The following is a 15,193-nucleotide window of genomic DNA, read 5'->3' on the forward strand; positions in this document are numbered from 1 at the left end:
TTTCCCAGCCTCCCCCACCAACTATGAGTTCCATTGGGCTGAGCCCTAGATGGGTTCCACCACCGGGATCTCCCACCTAACTTGGCCCACAGTGGGGTTTCCAGCTGCCACGGCTTCGTCGCGCAGCCGGGCAACTAGGGTATGCCCGGCTTCAGTCGGCCCGGCCCCGCCCCGCCCCGCCCCGCCCCGCCCCTGTGGATCTTACTTCCGTGATGCTTGAGGCGGAAGCGGGAAATTAGAGCACATTGGACGTACTGCGCCTGCGCTTACTCCGCCCTGCGCCTGCGCACTCCTGACAGCTCCTCCCCGACCGGACCTAACGGTCCGCGCGCGGCTCCTCGGGCCGGAAGTGGAGGCGAACTGTCGCGGGGCGCGCGCGGCCTTGCTCACCGCCTGGCGGTTGCCGCCGCCGTCGCCGCCGCCCTCGGCCGCTGCCGAGGTTTCCCGCAGCCGCCATGTCTGCCAGCGCCGTCTACGTGTTGGACCTGAAGGGCAAGGTACGGAGGGCTCCCCACCCTCCCGGTTGCCAGGCACCCGCGGTGGCCGCGCCCCGTGGGGACCCACCCTGTTGCTAGGTAACCGGCCAACGGGACCCACCCTGGCCTTAGGTGAGCAAGCGATCAGCCTCGCCTGAGGGCCCCACCCTGTTGCTAGGTAACTAGGCAGGGTCTTCTGTCCGCTAGCCTGCCGGGTTGCTAGGAAACGCGGTGGGCTGCCGCCGTTGCCAGGTAACCGGCTGCACGACCCCCGCCCCCCGCGCCGTGGGCCGTGGGCTCGGCCCTGGGGGCCCCGGAAGCCCGAGGCGGCGGGGAGGGCGGGCCGCGGCCGGCGTCGGAGCCGTGCTCCTCTGGCCCGAGGTGGCGAGGCGTGACGAGGGCAGGGTGCCCTCGGGCCAGTCCCGCCCTCTCCGGGCGCCTAGCCTCTGCTCCTCTGGCGATTTCTCTGTGCTGGTCCTTGCAGGGATTTCTTAACTTTCATTGTGACAGTGAGTGACAAGGGTTAGGTGAGGTGGGTGCTGGGAGTGACACTTTACAGAGGGAGCAGGTGAGGCACAGAGAGGCGAGGCAGCCTGCCCAAGGTCACACCCGTCACAGAGAAGTGACAGGTCTAGGAGTGAACCCAGAATCATTTGTTCAGTCAACTGATGTCTGAGGAGCACCTGCTGAACGCCAGGCGGGTTGCTGAGCCTTGGGCCCCTGGGGTGAGCAAATCTGTCAGTCCCTGCCCTTCTGGAGCTCACAGTCTGCGGGGAGATGGCCGCTGATCTCAGAAAGCACAAATAAATGTGACTGGCGGTGGTGGAACAGTGAGGATGTAATAGCGAGAGTCCGCCTCGGCGGGGCGTCAGGGAGGCCTGCCTGGAGGAGTGACACTGATATCAGGGTGAGGGGTGAAGGAGGAGTTGGACATGTCGATGGAAATAATCCTTAACCAACCTGTAAATCAACATTGGGGTGAGTTTATCACAAGCCAGAGAGAGGATTGTAACCTGGGAAGGCCTTAGGAGGCGTTCCATTCTGGAGAAGCTTGGTTCGCAGTGCAGTCTTACATGTTTTTAAACACACCCGGGATCCATTTTCATCAGTTTCAGAGAGGTCTTCAGTCGAAAATAGCAGGTCGGTCGACATGACTGCGTGTCAGGACAGGGACTGTCCGGGCGTACCTGTGGGGCATTACCGGCGGGGCTAGGAGGGCAAGTGTGCATTCTTATCTTAAGAGAGCACAGTCCTTCCTTTGATGGATAAGCAGATGCATGGTGTATGTTTGATAGGCCATAAGCCAGGCTTGTTAGTTCAAGCCAAATCAGTTCTGAGCTCCAGTAGTTACCCGGTATACGTCAGTATGTGAAAATCTCCTGTCAGACGTGACGAGGACCCAGGTGCCTTTCTCAGGCGGATCTGAGGAAGCTTCTGAGAGGAGCAATCTTGACGCCTTTCGTAAGCGGGCTGTCGCCTTCCCCCAAGTCCGTCGCGGCTGGAAGGCAAGGGAGGGTCTGGCCTCATGCATTTGGAGCAATGAGTACAGGTCCAGCAGTGCGCAACACGCCCAACATGGAGCAGGGAGAGAAATGGGAGTCGGGCCTGGTGGGGCGGGCAGGAGTTAGCTCAGAAGCAGTGGGCAGTGAGGAGGTGAAGTGGCTGCCCCTTTCTGCCCCAGCTCCAGCCCTTTCCCGCAGTCCCCTGAGTGGGTCACCTGCCTTGGATGGCACCCAAAGTCAACATCCAGTGAGGCCCAGTGCAGGCTTCCGTCCCCTGACTTCTTCGAGGCAGGGAAAGACACAGATCAGGTGGGGGGCTTCATGGGCGCAGTGTTCCCTGAGTCCTTGTAGCGCCCGCCACCATGTCCCCAGAGGTCCCCAAGGCTGCCTGTCTCTGATCACTTGTTCCTCCTGGGCTCCCAGTACATGCTGAACCCCATGCTGACTTTTCCCACAGTGACTGTGGAGTTAGGGCTGAACTCAAAAACTGGCTCTGCTGCTCAGCTGTGTGACCTCAGGCAAGTGCCTTCTTTCTGAGCCTCACTTTCCTCATTAGTCAGGAGGCTTTTATGGCATTGTTGTGTGAACCCCCTGAGCAGGTACGTGAGAGAGACTCAGCACCACCTATGGCCCACAGTCCACATTAGCCCCCACGGGCCTCAAGGTCCGGCAGGGGAGACGCATAGAAGCAGACGCATGGATCCAAACGGTCGATCTAGTTAGCCACAGGGCCTGGACAATGCCCCAGGTGGTGCAGTTGCCTAAGCTCACTTTCGGCTGGCAGCGGGAGAAGTGTTACGAAAGGCTTACTGGAGGAGGGAGGTGCGGGAGCTGGGAACGTGCGTGACCAGGTGGCAGTCAGTGGACAAGGAGGCATCGCTGTGGGAATGAGGGGTGCGGGGCAGGGCGCTGGAGCTGGCAAGCTGGGAGTCCTGGTGATGCTGGAGCCTGGAGGACAGCGCCAGGAAGGCCCTGGGTGTTGAGGGTGTCCAGACAGCAGAGAGGGCCAGAGAGGACCACTGTGAGCCCAGGAGGGAGGAGCTGCCCCAAGGGGATGGTGGCCTGGGAGAAGCACCATCAGACCTGCCTTCCGGAAGCTCCCGAGGCAGCCGTGGGCGTCCCTCCTGTCCACAGCGGCTGTCACGCTGTTTATTATTCCTCTCCCCACGGCTCGCCTGTTTTCAAAGTTTCCCTCCTGCACAGAGCACATTTAATCAAAAACAAGGTAATGGGGGCTGGCCCGGTGGCACAGTGGTTACGTTTGGCGCTCTCCATTTCAGTGGCCCAGGTTTGCGGGTTCCAGTCCCAGGCATGGACCTACACAACTTGTCAGCCATGCTGTGTCAGTGACCCACATACAAAATAGAGGAAGAGTGGCATGGATGTTAGCTCAGGGCCAGTCTTCCTCAGCAAAATAAAATAAAAAATAAGGTAATGGCACATCAAGAAATTCACAACTACATGTCTCTGCCAGCTGAGCCCCTGATTACTGAGCAAGCCAGCATGGCTGCATTCCGCTGACAGAAAGCCCTCTAGACACTTGCCCGCCCTCTCTTTCTTGCTTCTCAGCAGCTCCTGCGGCCTCCTGCTCCTTTCTCTGTCTCCTGGCCCCTCCTCCTCCTCGTTCCCCTTGGATGTTGACCCCTCAGGCGCGGTGGAGGTGTGCCTCCCGTGCCATCCGTCTCCCAGGGCAGGCTTTGACCCACGTCAGTGTGCCAGTGGCTTTCAAATTTGAACTGCAGTCCAGAGTATGTATCTGGAGACCCATTGGCCTCCAGGACACCCTGGAGGTCCCGCAGCCACCACAAACTCTCTCCATCTCAGCGGGTGACACCGCCATCCATTCAGCCGCCCACGTTGGAGACCTGGGCACTATTCCTGCCTCCTTTCCCTCCTCCCCCGCACATTCACTCACAGACATTGACCGAGCACCAGCTGCGGGCCAGGCTCTGTTGTGGGTGCTGGGACCCAACCGTGAACGAGACGCAAGCAGTCACTGTTCTCTGGGAGTGGTAGACTCTGGTAGAAGTGACACAATAAGTGAGGTTACAGATAAATGTACGATGCAGCAGTGATGTGGGCACTGAAGGTAAAGTGGAGTTAGTGGTAGAGAGGGACGGGATATGATCTCTCAGCCATGGCAAGCAGGAAAGACTTCTTGGAGGAGGTGTTGTCTGAGCTGAGGCTTGAGAAGTGAGACGAGCTAGGCCAGGGCATTGTGGGCAGAGGGAACTGCGAGTGCAAAGGCCCTGAGGCAGGAACATGTGTGGACTGCTCAGAGGCCAGCTAGGAGGCCAGGCTGGCTGGAGTGGAGTGAGCCGAGGGAGCAGGGACGTTGGAGGCTTGGAGGGGCTGTGAAGAGCCAGACGGCCGTGGGAACGGACTTGCGGCTTGCTCTCAGCAGCAGGATTGACAGACAGCAGTTTCAGCAGGGCAGAGACCTGACCTGCCTTCTGTTGAAGAAGATCCTCCCGCTCTTTGTGGAGAGGGAACTGTGGGGTCAAGAGGAACAGCGGGGGTGGGGGAGGTCACTGCAGCGTTGCCTGCCTCCCTCCAGTCTGCCCTAGGTCCTGCCTTAGTCCTCGCATCCGGGCCCTGCAGCCCCAGCTCCAAGGCTGTCCTCACTCCCCTACCCAGCATTCCCACCCCTGGCTCCCGCCACCCTGGTCCCCCGACCCTTCAGGCCTCAGTTTGAAGGTCTCGCCCTGGGGGAGACTCTCAGTTCCCCCCAAGCAAGTGCCCCAGCCTGGGGACCCTGTTTGTCTTGGTCATCTCTGTGTCCCCAGGCCTTGCACAGTGCATGGCACAGGGGCACGCAGTGCATCCTGGGTAATTGAGCGGACTTCTCTGCAGCCCTGGTGAGGGCAAGCAAATGAATTTCTCCTTACCCTTTCCTTTGAGCACTCTAGGGACCCAGGGGCCCCGTGCCAGCGGCAGCCCCCAGAGTTGTTTGCCTGGGGAAGAAGCTGGGCCTTAGGAAGCCAGGAAGGCAATGTTTATGGAGAAGTGGCCCTGCAGGGAGTGAGAAGTGGGGTGATGAGCCTGGCTCACCTTTGCTCACCATGTGCCCCAGGTGGTGGTACCACTCCTCTGGACGTCATGTCCCCTCAGGGGCCAGTATGGGAGGCAGGATATGCTCCTGACAAGGAGTGTGTGGAGGGCACGTGGGAGTCCTTTGGCCAGGACCTGGTCCAGGTGCCCATGAGATCACCCCCCGGGTGCTGGGTCCCTGACAGGCCTTCTCAACCTCAGCAGGAAGAGGGCACAGGGACCCTTGCCCACGGGCCATCAAAGCAAAACCAGGAAAGGAAGGTTTTCTGTCTGTCTATCTCTGTCACTGTCTTGTTCTCTTTCTCTCTCTGGCATGAAAAAGCAAAGACACTGTATTTCACGAACCTACAGCTTCCGAGGCAGGTGCTCTGGGCTCAGTCAGCTCAGCGATGGTGCTCTCAGCGCGTGCTGGGTCCTGCAGCTGGCTGTCCTTACGGCCCGCAGGAGCGGCAGCAGCTCTGGGCAGTGTCTCCACACACAGCCTCGCTGGGCTGCAGAGCCTCTGCCCCCTTTGCTTCCATCAGGGAGCTGTACTGTGCGCGGAACAAACCAGGCTTCCTGAGAGTTCACCCTTACAGCTACCCAGAAAGCCGCGAGCACGCTGTCCATCACCCCTGAGGCGTCCTCACACCCCTTTGTGTCCAGCCTGTCCCCAGGCAGCTGCTGCTGTGTTTTCTGTCACCATTTCCCGAGATTCTACATAAATGGAATTGTGTGGGATGTGCTGGCCGTTGTCTGGTTTCTTCCACTCGGCCAGTGGTCCCAAGATTCCTTCATGTCAGCATGAGCGTCAGGACTCGTTCCTTTCACGGCTGAGGAGTGCTCCATCTGTGGGCGGACACCGTCTGTGTCTCTGCTCACCTGTTGGAGGACATCGGCATTCTCTCCAGCCTGAATCCATTTAAAATAAAGCTGCTGTGGAATCGAAAGCCCAGAAGTAAACATCTGTGGACAGCTAATCTTCGATAAGGGAGCCAAGAACTTACAATGGAGAAAGGAATCTCTTCAATAAATGGTGTTGGGAAAACTGGACAGGCTTAGGCAAAAGAATGAAAGTAGACCACTATCTTACACCAAACATAAAAATTAACTCAAAATGGATTAAAGACTTGAATGTAAGACCTGAAATCATAAAACTCCTGGAAGAAATTATAGGCAGGACACTCTTTGACATCAGTCTTAGCAGCATCTTTTTGAATACCATGTCTACTTGGACAAGGGACAAAGGAAAAAATGAACAAATGGGGCTACATCAGACTAAAAAGCTTCTGCAAGACAAAGGAAACCATCAACAAGGTGAAAAGACAGCCCACCAACTGGGAGAAAATATTTTCAAATCATATAACCAACAAGGGGTTAATTTCCGAAATATATAAAGAACTCACAGAAGTCAACAACAAAAAACAACCCCATCAAAAAATGGGCAGAGGATCTGGACATTTTTCTCAAGAGGATATACAGATGGCCAACAGGCATGTGAAAAGATGTCCAACAACAGTAATCATCGGGGAAATGCAAATCCAAACGACAATGAGAGAGCACCCTACGCCACTCAGAATGCATGTAATTAACAAGACAGAAAACAACAGATGTTGGAGAGGGTGTGGAGAGAACGGAACCTTCATACACTGCTGGTGGGAATGCAAACGCATGCAGCCACTGTGGAAAACAGAATGGAGATTCCTCAAAACATTAAAAATAGAAATACCATGCAACTATCCCAAAGAACATGCAAACAATAATGCATAAAGATCTCCGCCACCCCGTGTTCACGGCAGCACTGTTTACAATAGCCGAGACTTGGAAGCAAAACACAAGCCCATCAACAGATGAATGGATAAAGATGCGGGATATTTATACAATGAAATACTACTCAGCAAGAAAAAAGGACAAAATCATCCCATTCACAACAACGTGGACAGACCTTGAGGGTATTGTGTTAAGCAAAATAAGCCAGACAGAGAAAGACAAACGCCATATGATTTCACTCATGTGGAAGATAGACAAACACGAGGATAAGGAGAACAGAGTAGTGGTTACCAGACAGAAAAGGGGAGGGCAAAAGGGGTAAAGGGGCACATATGTCTGGTGACAGATAAAAACTAGACTATTAGTGGTCAGCACGATGCACTTTACACAGAAACTGATATATAATAACATACACTTGAGATTTACACAATGTGAGAAACTAGTATGACCTCAATAAAATAATTAAAAAATAAATAAGTAAAATAAAATAAAGCTGCTGTGGACATATGTTTCCGTTTCTCTTGGGTAGATACCTAAGAGAGGAATGGCTGAATCATAACCTCAATGGATCTTTCTGGGCACCTGCCACACTTTACCCAGGTGGCTGTTCCATTTTACGTTCCCACCGGCAGTCAGCGGGGGTCCTGGATGCTGCGCATCCTAACCCACAGGCTGTGAGAGAGAGGAGGAGAAGGGCTCCTCCCCTGTGGGCCACAGGCAGGTTACAGCAGATGTAAACACTCAGCAGCGTCTGCTGAACAGGCGCCCTGACACAGGCAGACTAGCAGGGGGAGTTAGCACAGGAAAGGCTCTGAGAAGGTCTGCAGTGAGAGCCTGTGCGACATTGCTTAACCTGGTGTCCCCCAGGCGATTCAGTGCTGGACTCTTGCCCGTGGCTCCCTCCCACCTTCCCCCTGCAAAGAGCCCCGCTGGCCCCTGTGGAAGTTCACTTTGGGAAATGCTCTCCTTGGGGAATTCCCTGGGAGATGGAGATCAGACGGCCTCGAGTCTACAACCTCTGATGGCCTACTGTGATCAGGGTCCCAGGAGGGAGGGAACTGATAAGTCTGCCCCCGCCCCAGGCTCCCGGCCGTGGGACTCAGTGAAAGCCTCTGCCCTCCACCGGCCCAGGTGCTCATCTGCCGGAACTACCGCGGTGACGTGGACATGTCGGAGGTGGAGCACTTCATGCCCATCCTGATGGAGAAGGAGGAGGAAGGCATGCTGTCGCCCATCCTGGCCCATGGGGGCGTCCGCTTCATGTGGATCAAACACAACAACCTGTACCGTATCCTTTTGCGGGGGAGCTCCCAGGCGGACTCCTGTGTGGGTATGCACGTGTGCACGTGTGTGTGCCCACATGTACACACACGTGCAACGAGAGCTGCCGGCACTGGCCCTGGCCCAGCCCAGTGGGGCCAGCTGACCCGGCCCGGCCCTGCCAGAGCTCTCTGCTGCCAATGAGATGCATGCAGGACACGCAATGACAGGCGGACCTCTTCTGTTCCAGGGATCTAGGAAGGCTTCCCTGGAGAGGCCTGCAGGAAGGCCAGCTGTCCATCTTGCCAGAGGAGTGGGCAGGCAGGATGAGTGCCAGGCCCGGGCCAAGGGTCTGCAAGGGGAAGGCGTGGCCCATTCCAGAGGACGCAGTAGGACACTAGAGAGGGGTGCACGGTGGGAGCGAGGCCCACGTGGTCAGTGGGCACAGGCCATGGGGGCTCGTAGGACATCACCTTACGTGTGATGGGGAGTCTTTGGGACGTTTTAGGCAGAGGGGAGGTACAGTCAGATTTGCATTTTCTGAAGGTCTCTCACTCCTGAGGGGACCACACTGCAGGGAACAGAAGTGGGCATGGGGAGGTGGCGAGGACGTTGGGATTGGTGTCCAGGTGGGAGGGGTAGTGGCCTGGACCACGAGGGGGCTGGAATACAGCGAAGGGGAGAGATTCCTCACAACCCCGCCCACATCCCGGGCCCCCTGCCCTCAGGCCCATGTTTCTGTCCACAACGTCTGACTGGCCCCCATGGCTGTGGTCAGCCCTCCAGGCTCCAGGAGGGGCCTGGCTTTTCAAACTCAGCTCCAGCAGCTGTGTGCCTAGAGGCAAGTCCCTCCCCTTCCCACTGTGCAGGGGGAGCAGTTACTCCTCCCTGCAGGGCCATTGGGGTCTGCTGAGTGGATGTGTGCGATGCACCCAGCAGATGTGGGTTCTCTCCCCTTTCCCGTGTTCGCAGAGACACGTGGGACCTTGCTAGTGCAGGTGTGGTTCACAGGCCACAGCATCCTCGGGAGCCTTCTGGGAATACAGGATCCCAGCCCCCACACAGCCCGCAGGTCAGAGTCCGTGATTCAGCGAACCCATCTCTTGTGACTTGTGCACATTGCAGCGTGGGAGGTGCTGCCCTGGGCCTGTCCCGGCCGGCCCTGCGGCACGCTTCTGCTTATCCTTCGCCGCCCTCTGGAAGGCCTCGGGGGGGCTCTGCAGAGACCGCCGTGGCCTGTAACCCAGCCAGGTGACTGTCTCGGAAGCTGCCCTGGGTCTGGGCAGGGGTTGCCCAGGTGTGGGAGGAGGGCTCGTGTGAGCTTCCAGGGCCGTCAGACCAGTCTCCAGCGGGGCCCGACAGTTCACGCGTGGGCCTCCAGGGAGGAGACAAGGAGGGCTCACCCCTCTGGGTGCCGCACCCTGCCTGAGGGGAGGTCCTATCCCCCCAGCCTCGTCCCTGGTTCCCCTGTCAAGTGACAGTTTCCAGCAAGGCCTGGCCATGAGGGTTGTAGGTGCCCCTGGCCCCCCTTAGAAAGCGCTTGGAGGGTGTGGCCAGGCTGTAGGAGGGAGGCCAGCACTCCTCTGACCAGTCCAGCGTCCATTTCTTGGGCCCCTGCACTGGGCCAGGATGAGGCAGGAAGTGAGGTGAAGGTGGCCCCTGCCCTCCCAGCCCCCCTCCTGGAACTCACAGCTCGGCGCTGGAGCCAGGTGGCCTGGCCTGTCGTGAACGGGAAGTCCAGGGCACAGCCCAGGGGCCTGCAGCGGAGGAGCCGGCTTCCGGGGGGGTTCAAGGCCCCTTAGGGAAAGAAGGACAGGAAGTACCCAGCACACACTGGCTGTGAGGCGAGGCTCCCGCATTGGATGGAGTCTGTGCCGGGCACACCCCACACATCCCCTCCGTGGATCCGCTCGCAGGCCCCAGTAAATGGGTGAGAAGAGGGGCTTGGTGACAACTCTGCTCCAGGGCTGAGGCTGGCAGGAGGGCTGCTTCCCACAGAGCCTGGCGGGAGCCCTGGACCGCGGGAGGCTCCCATGCGGTCGGCTTTGGAGAAGGGCCAACTGTGGTCCGGCTTTTCGCTCTCGGAACCAGCCGCACTGCCTCCCCGTGGGCTGTTCACTCCCTGAAGGGCCCCGGCCGGGCTTCAGCTCTCAGGCCAGGTCTCCCCTCCTCAGGCGGCCCCCGCCCAGCAGCAGTGGCTTCTCTGTGCCCCTGCTGCCCCTCTGTCGGCTGAGTGCTCCCTGGGGCTGGGACTGCGGCCAGCTGGTAACTGCGGTGTCCCAGGCCCGGCTCAGACCCGGAGCTCAGTAATCCACTGGGGCCAAGGGCACGGCTCAGGGTTGGGCTGGTGGAGGCTCCGAGCCCGGCATGTGGGTGGGGGTCTCTCTAAGACATTCGGCGAGCCGGGGTCTGCAAGGCGGCTGCCCAGGCCTCAGAACGCTCCTTAACTGTGGCTGCCATGCAGTGGTCGCCACCTCCAAGAAGAACGCGTGCGTGTCGCTGGTGTTCTCCTTCCTCTACAAGGTGGTGCAGGTGAGTCAAGCCACAGGGGCCCTGGAGGGGTGTCGGTCGTCCTGATTCTGCTGTGTGTCACCCCAGACTGGCCACCCGAGGGCTGCAGTGTCCCCGGGAGTTCTGGGGCTCGAACCCCAGGAGAAGGGATGGGGAGCTCCAGCTGCCGCATGTGTGGGATTCGACAGCCTGGTGAGGAGAGGAAAGTGAACAGGAGGTGGGGCTCAGGGCAGGAGTGTGCCCTGACCACAGGAGGGACCCCCGCTGGCTGTGAAAGGGTGGAGGGTGGCCAGCTGAGAGTCTGGGGTTAGGGAGGTGGGATAACCAGGAGGAGGGCAGAGGCGAGCTCTGCTCAGAATCTCCAAGGGCCCCGGCTGGGAAGAGCTGACAAGCTAGGCCCAGGCCTACAGCGAGGTGGGAGGCAGAGAGAGCAGTACATGCAGCGGCCCTGGGGCAGGAGCACACCTGGTTGGGTCAGGGAACATCAGGCAGGCCGGTGTGTGAGGGACAGAGTGTGGGGCTGAGGTAGCAAGGTGGGTGGGGCTGGACCCTGGGGTCGAGGCTGGGCAGCACCTGGTGAGGAGTTTAGGTTTCGTTCCAAGTCTGATGAGAGGCGGTGCAGGGCTGTGAGTCGGAGCCTGACAAGACCTGAGTTAAGATCATCTCTCTGTCTGCTGAGTAGAGAAGGAGCTTGAAGGCAGGAGGGAGGCCAGTGAGGGGGTTGCTGCGGCCTTCTACAAGAGGAACTGGGGGGCCTGGCTGAGGCGGGCGCCGCCGGGTTGAACAAAGTGGAGAGTCAGACCCAGGAGGCCCCAGTGGGCCCAGGAGAGCTTTCGTCCCTCCGGTGGTGCAGCATGCAGCTAGCTCACGAGCCTCCTGTGCCACCCGGGCGCAGGCTGGTCTCAGTGGCGAGGGTGTCGGGAGCAGAGCACATGCCCCCTGGGGAGGGCCTTCCCTCCGGAGCAATGGTGCCGTCGCAGGCGGGCAGGCCCGGCAGTGCTGCGTGAGGTCCGAGTGGAGGCCAGGCGGTCTGGGTCCTGAGCACAAGAGGCGTCAGCAGGCCGGGAGCCAGGAGGGCCCTCCTCCCTCGAGGGATGGCACTTCCTTTCTCCCCGTGACCTTCCTTCCGTGTTAGTGCTGAAGAAACGCCCCGCCTCAGTCCTTCTTTGGCCCTCTTAATTTTCTGCTGAAATGAGGAGGGTATGTCTGCATGCAGAGCTGCACAGGCTGGCGGCTCAGGGAGGCCGGGAGGACCACCTGTCCTGTCCCCAGTGGCTCCTGCCCCTCACCTGAACCCCTCCTGACTCAGTGGCAAAGGGTGACAGTTACAGTGGGGATTAAAGAGAGGCTCAGAAGGGGCCCGGGCCTGGGGCGTCTGTCAGGGAAGAGAGGAGCGCGGCCCCGCGGGGCGGGATTCAGGGCTTCTGAGCAGGCCTCGAGGCCGCCTGTGCCCCCCGCCTCCTGGGTTCCGGCCGGAAGGGCAGACGGGTGTGTGCGAACGCTCCTCTCCTCCTCCTCCCTGTCCACCGGCTGCCTGTGCCACCGCCGGTGACGCAGGTCTTCTCCGAGTACTTCAAGGAGCTGGAGGAGGAGAGCATCCGTGACAACTTCGTCATCATCTATGAGCTGCTGGACGAACTCATGGATTTCGGCTACCCGCAGACCACGGACAGCAAGATCCTGCAGGAGTGAGTGGACGGTGCGGCCCCGGCAGTCCGGGCGGTGGCGGGCGGTTGCGAGTTCTTGGGCAGTTTTAGATGCCCTTCCCGCTCAGCATCCCTTTAGGACCGGGGCCTTGGTCCCCCTGTTGGGCAGTGCCTGGAACGCCTGGTGGGTGGGCGTTGCCTGCCTTTGTTTCCACCTCATAACAGACTGTGAGGGGAGCCCTCCTGGAAGCTGCCCTCTGCCCCTGGGGCCCAGGCCCACTCCACGCAGCCCGAGCCATGTGCCCGTCTCACGAGGAGCGAAGGGCCACCGAGAGCAGCGTGTAACGGCCCGCACCTTGCGCCTCTTGTTCCCCAAGTGGGACTGGGGCCTCCCGCTTCCTCTCCCCGGGGTCGTCCCCTCCGCACACCCAGCCAGAGGGGAGTTCCTGCCCACGTGTTGGCCTCGGCCGCTCGGCGCTCCCTGGGCCTTGGATTTGTTGGGATCTGGGGACGTCCTAAGCTAGTCTTGGATTCGCCTGGCCCGGGCACCTTGACCCTGAGCCCGGCCCCGCAGGTACATCACTCAGGAAGGCCACAAGCTGGAAACCGGGGCTCCTCGGCCCCCAGCCACCGTCACCAACGCGGTGTCCTGGCGCTCCGAGGGCATCAAGTACCGGAAGAACGAGGTCTTCCTGGATGTCATTGAGTCTGTCAACCTGCTGGTAGGCCGCCTGTCTTTTCTGTTCTTTTTTGTTCTTTCTACTTCTGTCTTCTCCGTGATGGAAATCAAAGCAAGAGGCCTGTGAAAGCCAGCAAACCGCAGGGAAATGCTTAGGCTCCCGGGACAGCAGATGAGGGGTGCGGCTTGGGCCACTCGCTGCGACGCAAGCTGCTTTCATCTTCATTAGCCTTTGTTCTTATTTCCAGTCAGTACGCGTGCGGTGTTGTTTAAAAAAAGAAAGAAAAAGCAGTGTGTAAAGTTAGAGGCGAAGGGCTCTGTAACTGGAAAGACCGCCTCGCGGAAGGACTCGTCGTCATCCGTGGGGACCTTATTCTGTAGATTCACAAATGTACGTTGTTCTTCTGTAAAACTGAGCGTACGAGATGCGGTGCTCCTGCAACTTGTTTTTCTGTTTTTTGAGTTTGTTTGTTTGTTTTTACTGTTTTCTGTATGTTTGATTTTGTCTTAATTGTATCTTTTAAATTATCATTAAGTAAAACTGACCTTTTTTCTAGGAATTTTAGTGCACTTCCAGATTTTTGTACCGCGTGATCCTAATCAGGATCCAGACTAGCCGCATCGCCTCAGAAACCTCCCCGGGCTGCGCCTCTGTGATGGTGCCCACACCCGCCCCGGCGGCCGTGCTGGGGCCCCTGTCCCTGTAGCTCTGTTTCTGTGAGGTCATCTTCTGAAGGGATCAGACAGTGAGTGACCTTTTGGGTCTGGCTTCTTTCACTCCGCATGATGTCTTTGAGATTCCTGCAGGTTGCCGTGTTTCTCAGGTTTGGTTCTTATATTTGTGTATGTCCGTTTTACGTTCTGCACCGCAGTTTGGTTATCCATTCACCCCCTCGAGGACCGTTGGGTCATTCTCAGCGTTTGGCAGTTGGGAGGAGGGTTGCTGTGGTCGTTGCGTGCAGAGGTTTATGTGTGGACAGGAGTGTCCATTTCTCTGGGGCAGATACCCGGGCGTGGGATTGCTGGCTCAGGCGGGAAGTAGATGTTTAACTTGATGAGAAACTGCCAGCCCGTTTGCCAGAGGGGCTGTCGCATGTCTGCGTTTTCCCCAGCGGCAGATGAGAGTTTGGTGTGCTCCACGGCCTGGGTCCTTATTTTCACGTGGCCATCCTGTTAGGTATGGGTGGCATCTCACCTGGCTTGGGTTTGCATGTCCCTGATGGCCAGTAATGTTGAACACCTTTCTGTGTACTGCTTGTCATCCACATATCCTCTTTGGCGAAGTGTCTCTTCACGTCTTTTGAGCATTTTTAAATTGGGTTGTTTGTTTTCTAATTGTTGAGATGTCTTTTGTCAGCTCTGTGATTTGCAAATATTTTCTTGTCTCCATTCTCTTGGCAGTATATTTCACAGAGCAAAAGTTTTTAATTTTGAGAAAAATTATTAAATTCTTTTTATTGATTATGCTTTTGGTGCCATGTCTGGGAACTCATTGTCAAATACAAGCTCATAGAGATTTTCTCCTAAATTTTTTTCTACAAGTTTTATAGTTTTACGTTTAGACCTGTGATCAATTTGGAGTTGTTTTATATAAGTTATGAAGTTTATGGCCATTTTTTTGTATATAGAACAATTTTTTGCAGTTCTAAGTCATTTTTTGAAAAGACTACACTTTCTCCCTTGGATTGCTTTTGCATTCTTGTCAAAAAGCAATTGGCCATGTTTTTGCGAGTCTGTCTCTGGACTCTCTGTTCTGTTCCGTGGTTCGCTATGTCTGTTCCTTCGCCAGTACCGCACTGTGACAGCTGGAACTTTACACTGTCTGAAAATCAGAGAATGCATTCCCCCAACGTTCTTTTTCAAAATTGTTATAGCTGTTTAGTTCCTTTGTACCAAATTTTAAAATCGGCTTGTCTATATCTACAAGAAATCCTGCTGGGATTCTGATTGCTGTTGTGTTAAATAACTCAATTCACCGATTTGAGGGAGAATTGGTACCTTTAGTATATTCAGTCTCACAATCCATGAGTGCAGTATTTCTGTATATGTTTAGGTCACCTTTGATTTCTTTCTTCTGTCTTTTGTAGTTTTTACCTTGTACATGTTTTAGCAGATTTATACTTAAGCATTTCTTTTTTTTGATGCTATTGTAAATTGTATATTTTCAATTTTATTTGGTAGAATTCACCAGTGAAACTGTCTGAGCCTGGAGATTTCTTTTTCACAATATTGTGAAGTACAAATTTCAGTTCTTTAATGGTTACAGGATTATTCAGGTTTCCTATGTCATCCTGAGTGGGTTTTGGTAGTTCGCTGTTT

The 15,193-nt window shown here is 56.8% G+C and overlaps 1 protein-coding gene across 3 annotated transcripts in view; it reads left to right on the forward strand.

Annotated features, from left to right (window-relative positions):
• The first annotated feature begins 320 nt into the window (after positions 1-320).
• Positions 321-15,193, forward strand: part of AP1M1 (adaptor related protein complex 1 subunit mu 1) — a 29,355-nt gene continuing 14,482 nt past the window's right edge. The window contains exons 1-5 of one of the 3 annotated variants that reach the window (XM_046671774.1): positions 321-497; positions 7,910-8,066; positions 10,503-10,570; positions 12,107-12,237; positions 12,770-12,917. In XM_046671774.1, coding sequence (XP_046527730.1) covers positions 456-497; positions 7,910-8,066; positions 10,503-10,570; positions 12,107-12,237; positions 12,770-12,917 — 546 coding nt within the window. In that variant the 5' untranslated portion in view covers positions 321-455. Of the gene's footprint in view, positions 609-7,909; positions 8,067-10,502; positions 10,571-12,106; positions 12,238-12,769; positions 12,918-15,193 lie in introns of all 3 variants that reach the window. The other 2 variants (XM_046671773.1, XM_046671776.1) reach the window with 2 other exon arrangements.

This window comes from Equus quagga, chromosome 9 (assembly GCF_021613505.1).
Source record: "Equus quagga isolate Etosha38 chromosome 9, UCLA_HA_Equagga_1.0, whole genome shotgun sequence".
Lineage (NCBI taxonomy): Eukaryota > Metazoa > Chordata > Mammalia > Perissodactyla > Equidae > Equus > Equus quagga.